The sequence below is a fragment of the Octopus sinensis genome, unplaced genomic scaffold (assembly GCF_006345805.1).
Source record: "Octopus sinensis unplaced genomic scaffold, ASM634580v1 Contig05160, whole genome shotgun sequence".
NCBI lineage: Eukaryota > Metazoa > Mollusca > Cephalopoda > Octopoda > Octopodidae > Octopus > Octopus sinensis.
Window position 1 is genome coordinate 1,581 of NW_021828072.1, and position 8,420 is coordinate 10,000.

General features: G+C 40.9%; 1 protein-coding gene across 1 annotated transcript in view; it reads right to left on the bottom strand.

Moving 5' to 3' along the window:
- Positions 1 to 695: 695 nt before the first annotated feature.
- Positions 696 to 8,420, bottom strand: part of LOC115227595 (homeobox protein Meis1-like) — a 31,176-nt gene continuing 23,451 nt past the window's right edge. The window contains 2 exon segments of the mRNA XM_036498667.1: positions 696 to 811; positions 3,917 to 3,965. Of these exon segments, the coding sequence (XP_036354560.1) occupies positions 753 to 811; positions 3,917 to 3,965 (108 nt within the window). The 3' untranslated portion in view covers positions 696 to 752.

Sequence of the window (8,420 nt, forward strand, 5' to 3'; positions counted from 1 at the left end):
TTGCCTTTCATCCTTTCGGGGTCGATAAATTAAATACCAGTTACGCACTGGGGTCGATGTAATCGACTTAATCCGTTTGTCCGTCCTTGTTCCGCCGAGGTCGACTTTGCCTTTCATCCTTTCGGGGTCGTTAAATTAAGTACCAGTTACGCACTGGGGTCGATGTAATCGACTTAATCCGTTTCTCTGTCCTTGTTCCGAGAGGTCGACTTTGCCTTTCATCCTTCGGGGTCGATAAATTAAGTACCAGTTACGCACTGGGGTCGATGTAATCGACTTAATACCTATGTCTGTCCATGTTTGTCCCCTCTATGTTTAGCCCCTTGTGGGTAATAACGAAATAGGTATTGCGTCTGTCGTTGCGTTCTGGATTCAAATTCGCATAGGTCGACTAAGCCTTTCATCCTTTCGGGGTCGATAAATAAAGTAACCAGTTACGCACTGGGATCGATGTAATCGACTTAATCCGTTGTCTTGTTCCCTTGTTTGTCCCCTCTGTGTTTAGCCCCTTGTTGGTAATAAAGAAATAGGTAAAAATAAGTGATATATTTCAAAGGGGAGAGTAGGGAATGGCTGGCAGCACGTTAAAAAAAGCGGAGCTGCAATGTATCAAGCACTGATATTAGATTAGATAAAATAGCTCTCTCTCTTACTGGTCTGTGCTGTGTCTGTGTGGTCTTGACTTTCTGTTCCAGACTTGGGGTTTGTCGACCCACCGTCCCTTTCATCGATCACCAAGTTCAATTGGCATTTTACCTTTCAAACAGCTGATATAGCGCTGACAAAAATGTGTCACAGAGTTCATGCACCGAATATAAAAATAATTGCATAATATTAAAAACTGTTATTTGCATATCAATCTTAGTATTTAAGCTGGCCGTATCCAGCAGGTATTTGGAAAATACCCTGCATAGTTATGGGATGCTCTTTGACAAGGTATAGCACCCATTCAGCCACCCTGTCAGGCATACAGCAAAGTTATGGTCATTATCATCATTGTTCGACAGTGGTCGAGACAATGGAATTTACCATGCTACGCCAGACTTCACGGTCCATCATGGCATTACGGAGGTCCTGTTGCTGGATGCCTGTATCCCTGGAGATTACATCAGGGTAGGAGAGTGTGCGCCCTCTGGTATCGCGAGCAGATGGCTTCCAGAAGAGAAGAGTAGTAAATTACCTCTTTTTCAGCTCTACAACAATGTCCAGCAAACTGGACTCTCCTACCTTTCACAAGAGATAACACAGGTGGTAGTTTCCCATATATTTGCATTTTGGTTGGATGGCGCTTCCACGAGAGATTTGAGCTCTCATGAGGAGGCGAGTGTAGGTTCCATCCAACTGCCTCTCAAGCTTCTTTGATAACGTCCAGGTTTCTGGCCATATAGTAGAACTGGTTCGACTGGGCTTTGAAGATTTCAAGTTTGAAGTCTCTACTTAGATTTGATGACCAGATCTTATGCATGTCATTACAGGCTGACCAGGCCATACCCTTTCTAGTTATAAAGTCTTTTCCAGATGATGATATGTATGACCCAAGATATTTGTAATCAGAAACCATATTTAAAGGCGCACTGTTGAGAGTATGGATGATGCAATCACTGTTGGACAGGCACTTGTTTATGTATGTTATGGTACTGCGATATGGCGGATTGTTACAAGGTAATGGCAGAGCTCAGCTGAGCCAAAGTGCTTCTTACACTGATGCTGAGCGGAGGAATATTTAGAAGATCAACAGTCAGGATCACCAAACTCTATTAAGAGAGAGTAACTGCAATCCATCCATAAGGGTGGTGGCCATGGTCGTGTAATCAGCTAATGAAAGATTCACAAGGAACCTAATGAAAGATTCACATAAGCGCAAGAGTGGCTGTGTGGTAAGTAGCTTGCTAACCACCACATGGTTCCGGGTTCAGTCCCACTGCGTGGCACCTTGGGTAAGTGTCTTCTACTATAGCCTCGGGCCGACCAAAGCCTTGTGAGTGGATTGGTAGACGGAAAATGAAAGAAGCCCGTCGTATATATGTATATATATAATATACGCGCGTGGTTGTGTGCTTGTGTGTCTGTGTTTGTTCCCCTAGCATTGCTTGACAACCGATGCTGGTGTGTTTATGTCCCCGTTACTTAGCGGTTTGGCAAAAGAGACCGATAGAATAAAGTACTGGGCTTACAAAAGAATAAGTCCCGGGGGTCGAGTTGCTCGATTAAAGGCGGTGCTGCTCCAGCATGGCCGCAGTCAAATGACTGAAACAAGTAAATGAGAGAGTAAAGAGTAACCATGCTTTCAATTCAAATTCGTAATAATGGAATTGGATGGTAACAGAGAATCACGGGAATCCACAAAAGCAGTGCAAAACAAAAAAAAATGTTAAAACTGGCTAGATCCGGCCTCTCACACCTACCATACAATGACATTTAAAAAATAATCAAGCACATCATTGAAATATCAAAGCTACAAGATAATGCAGGATTAATCAAAACGTGAATAAATAAGCATTACATTTGACAGAATAATCTGAAGGCAAAAGGGGTTCAATGAGTTATTTTCTTGTTTAAAACAGTGGCTCTCAACAGGGATCCATTTAACCCTTTCGTTACTATATTTCTGACCAAAATACACCCCTCATGAGTTTCAATTAAATTCTAAAATAATCATGAAATCTAGGCTTGTTTCATTAAATAACTGTAACCTTTTTACTTATCAACATATTAATGTGATATCGGAACATAATTAAAGAAAGGGTTCTTAATCAATTCTATGCATAACTTTTGTCTCAAAGTGACTTTAATTACAGGTAAATCCAGGTAAATTGAGCAAAAGGTAAAAAATTAAAATTTTGTTTAAAACATCACATAGAAAATGAATCATCAGCTAATACTCAATTGGGTATGCAACAAAATTTTGATAAAGAAGAATTGTGCATATCACTAGATCCTCAGTTGAATTTAATGCACAACAGGTGTACCATAAAGGTGGAATAAAGTGAAATACTGGAATCCACCGCAAGTTTGACCGAACTAAAGAAATCGGTCAAAAAATAATATACGGCCCTGGTTTATGGTATGGAAGTGATAAATTCCAGACCACATCGTTCCCTAGGCCATGCTGACTAACATTATTTTCCCTGTATAAAAACTAAATCCACGCAGTACCCAGTATTTGCTTCACAAATTTTCCGAAATTTGAACCCCCATTTTGAGTTTGTTTACATTAGGCGTAGTTTGTTTCTGCATTGATCGCTTCTAACAATAACTTCCAGACCACATCATACCCTAAGCCATGCTGACTGACATTAGTTTCCCTGTATATACAAACTAAATCCACAACAGTACCCAGTATTTGTTCACACAAATTTTCCAATTCGGAATCAATGCTTGATAACATTGAAACTCCTATCCATTTTCAAAGTTGAAGAAAAATCGATGCCGAAAACAATGTGGAAAAAAATCTCCCAAAATTCAGGGAACTAAAATTACACGTCGATCGTTGTACAAAACTGTAGATGAACTGTTTACGAAGTATAATCACGTGTTTTCACGAATGTACTAAAGAGATTTGCTCTGATATTCTCATTTAAATATGAATAGGTAAATACGGGCGACTTTGGTCACATTAACCAAAATTTTTTTCGGGCGGCTTTAGGCGGTTTGGTAACGAAAGGGTTAAGACTGGAGGTGTGGCGGGGTCACATAAGCAAAACAGTAAATTAGGGCCCCACGGTAGTATTTTAGAGGTGATCTTTTATTCTTTTATCTTTTGTGTCAGTCATGAGACTGCGGCCGTGCTAGGGTACCACCATAAAGTATTTCAGTTAAACGAATTGACTTCGGTATTTTTAAGTCATTTTAGGGATCAGTAAAATAATTACCATACTAAAAACGATAAAAAAATATGAAGATATTGACTTTACCTTTTCCAGTTCCAATAGGTGAAATCTTAAAACCTGAATGGCTTGAATCATCTGAAACATAAAAACGACATAGAACGTCACTAAACATCTGGAATGAGGCATTCTTGATAAAGTTACAAGTGTGCATAATATAGTGCTGGAAGTACGAGGGGCGTTCAATAAGTAATGCCTCTGACCCACTTGCCGTTGTTTGATCTAGCTGAAATTTAGCATGTGCAATTATTTATATCTCTATAGACTAAGTGGCAAATTACAGCTCCGAACTAATTGTGGTTTCTGATTTACAGGTGTTTGAAAGGTGTCAAGTGGGAAATGGAGCCTGTTGAGTGTCGAGCAGTGATCCGGTTTTTGTATTTGAAATGACGCACACCACAGGAGACTTTTGATGAAATGAAAGTAACTTATAGTGATGATGCCCCATCATATGACCTTGTAAAACGCTGGCATCGTGAATTCAAACATAGTGGATTTTGAAAGGAAAGTGTTTCCCAGATGATGCAGCCTTGATTTCTGAAGACACGTCATGGTTGGAGGACCAAGCTGGGGTCTTCTACGAAAACGGTCTCCAGAGCTGTATCAAACGATGGGAGAAATGCATAACTCTGGGTAGTTCCTATGTAGGAAACGACTAATAACTGTGCCAAGTGTCGTTGCTCTACTGCTATGGGAAGTGGGTCAGGGGTATTACTTATTGAACGCCCCTCGTAACTTTTGTAATATCTGTGTCGGACATCAAGCCGCAGTGAGGGACACACACACACCCACACAGAGTTTCGATCTACCAAATCCACTCACAAGGCTTTGGTTGGTCTGAGGCTATAGCAAAAGACACTTGCCCATGGTGCCACGCGGTGGGACTGAACTCAGAACCATAAGGTTGAGGAACAAGCTTTGTAGGACAAAGCCAAACCTATATATATATATATATCATTCTCTTTTACTTGCTTCAGTCATTTGACTGCGGCCATGCTGCAAGCACCGCCTTAGTCGAGCGCGAATCGACCCCGGGTCTTATTCTTTGTAAGCCAGTACTTATTCTATAGGTCTCTTTGCCGACCGCTAAGTGACGGGGACGGAAAACACACCAGCATCGGTTGTCAAGCAATGCTAGGGGTTACAAACACAGACACACAAACACACACACAATATATGTATATATATATATATATATATATATATATATACACATACATATATACGACAGGACTTTCAGTTTCCGTCTCCCAAATCCACTCACAAGGCATTGGTCGGCCTGGGGCTATAGCAGAAGACATTTGCCCAAGATGTCACGCAGTGGGACTGAAACCCGGGACCATGTGGTTGGTTAGGAAGCCACTTACCACACAGCCACTCCTACGCTATATATATATATATATATATTATATATATATATATATATATATATATACAAAAGCAATAAAGATTCAAGTTAATTTAAATGAATTTACTTGAATATGGTACCTAACTTAGATGCACCAAAAAAAACTATACTGTTTTAACAATACAGTAATGTGGGGTGATTATAAGCGAGAAAGAAGCAACAAGAATGGATAGGTTTTTAGTACAATCGTTTCATACAAGGACAGGCTTTATTAAATGTTGCAAATTACAGCTATAAACGTGTCCCGTACTCATCAGCCTAAAATACATGTGAGTTCTCTAGACATCCTAGTGGTTGAGGCTATACTCATGAAGTAATGTAGAGAGAGAGAGAGAGAGAGAGAGAGAGAGTTGATTTTTTCGTTTTTGGTAGGATGAACAGAAAAGCACTGCATCTAGTGAATATAAGTGAAAAATATTTGCTTCTTGTGGCCTTTGATTCGCAAATTTTCAGACCTAATGAAATGATGGAAGCACTCCGTCGGTTGCGACGACGAGGGTTCGGTTGATCCGAATCAACGGAACAGCCTGCTCATGAAATTAACGTGTAAGTGGCTGAGCACTCCACAGACACGTGTACCTTAACGTAGTTCTCGGGATATTCAGCGGGACACAGAGAGTGACAAGGCCGGCCTTCGAAATACAGGTACAACAGAAACAGGAAGTAAGAGTGAGAGAAAGCTGTCGTGAAAGAGTAAAGCAGGGATCACCCCCCCCCCTGCAGGAGCACTCTGTCGGTTACGACGACGAGGGTTCCGGTTGATCCGAATAACGGAACAGCCTGCTCATGAAATTAACGTGTAAGTGGGCTGAGCACTCCACAGACACGTGTACCCTTAACGTGTCTCGGGGATATTTAGCGTGACACAGAGAGTTACAAGGCCGGGCCCTTGAAATACAGGTACAACAGAAACAGGAAGTAAGAGGTGAGAGAAAGCTGTGGTGAAAGAGTACAGCAGGGATCACCACCATCCCCTGCGGAGCCTCGTGGAGCTTTTAGGTGTTTTCGCTCAATAAACACTCACAACGCCCGGTTCAGGAATCGAAACCGCGATCCTCTGACCGCGAGTCCGCTGCCCAACCACTGGGCCAATGCGCCTCCACCCTAATGAAATGACAAGCTGTAAGACAAGAAGGGACAATGGTCCATGATGACTGGAGCATTGAGGAAGAGTAGGAGAGGAGGAGGAGGAAAGAAAGGAAGGAAGAAGAACAAAAAAAGGACGTTATCTCTTATATATAAACGGCAGTTAGTTGTGTGTGTCTTGTCTGTGTGTTTTGTCGGTTGTACCCTCCCCTGACCACGGCTTTCAACCGATTCTGATGAAACTGAAACAACATATCCCAATGTCATAATTCAAACCCAATTGCAGACCAATTTTGAAAAGTTCCCCCCGTTCTGAAAAAAATCGATAAATTCGACATGGGGTCTAGAATCTTAGCTTATCATATGCAAACATTTTCCGTTTATAGTTTTCGCAACTTGCAATCGATTTTCACCAAACTCATGGTGAAGCTTAATGTACCCTAAGAAACTTAATTCTGGCGTTAGTTTTCCATACAATAACCTTACCATCAGAAAAAAAATCGATAAATCATGCCAGTTTGGGAAATCGCGTTCAAATTCAAGATGACAATTTTCGACAATATCTTTAACAAATTGGCAGGAATTTTTTTTGAAATTCACAGCGAGCATCATGTTGCTCCAAGGAGCTATATGGCCCTTTTGATTCCAATAGGATACGTTATTATAAAAAACTGGAAAAACAAAGCGCAGAAGAGTGGGTTGTGTGTGCTAAACAAACCAGAAAATGCACTTTGAATGTCAGAGATTTTTCCTTCATGCACTTGCATGACATTTCATTATGATTTCTTCATGGCGATTTAGCATGCAAGGAAACGGTTGCCTTGAATGCCTTAATGCATTTAGGCTGCATTTTACAAAATACGGTTCAATGAGTATAAAAAAGGGTAAAAAGGTAAAGGCATTGCTTATCGACAAAGTTTCAAAGGCACAGGAGTGGCTGTGTGGTAAGTAGATTGTTTACCAACCACATGGTTCCGGGTTCAATCCCACTGCGTGGCACCTTGGGCGAGTGTCTTCTACTATAGCCTCGGGCCGACCAAAGCCTTGTGAGTGGATTTGGTAAACGGAAACTGAAAGAAGCCCGTCATATATATGTATATATATATATATATATGTGCGTGTGTGTCTGTGTTTGTCCCCCTAGCATTGCTTGACAACCGATGCTGGTGTGTTTATGTCCCCGTCACCTAGCGGTTCGGCAAAAGAGACCGATAGAATAAGTACTGGGCTTACAAAGAATAAGTCCCGGGTCGAGTTGCTCGATTAAAGGTGGTGCTCCAGCATGGCCGCAGTCAAACGACTGAAACAAGTAAAAGAGTATACCCGGGCAACGCCGGGCTATGCTGCTAGTGATGATGACAAGAGGTAGTGGGGAAATAGGAGGTAAAAGAAGAGAAAGCAAAAGCATGACCTAAAAATAATGTGAATAAAAAATGTAAAGAAATTATTTTTTAAAAAAATAGGTCATAATATATAAACAAATAATTCATTGGCAACTTACAGAATGTTATTCGGAAGTGAGGGAACGAAGACAATAACAGTAGCAATTATATTCCTAACGAATGGACAAATAATTGCATATGAATAACACATACCCTCTAGTAAATTCTGGCGTTGCTTGTGTTTACAATAAATATAATACTAACGAAATAGTTATTCCCACTTAAATGTTCTGTTGGAACAAACTATACTGCAATAGATACCTTGAGAGAACCTCTCATATTGGCTTTTGGTGCAAAATGCACTTTTGTTTATTATATCGCTAGTGGGGAAATAAATCCCTGACACCTCTAGCACTGAAACCATCAGATCCCATGATTTCAACCTTCTTTGGTGTCGTCAATGATGGACTCTGGCGTTGCTTGTGTTTACAATAAATATAATACTAACGAAACAGTTATTCCCACTTAAATGTTCTGTTGGAACAAACTATACTGCAATAGATACCACGAGAGAACCTCTCATACTCTTTTTACTTGTTTCAGTCATTTGACTGCGGCCATGCTGGAGCACCGCCTTTAGTCGAGCAACTCGACCCC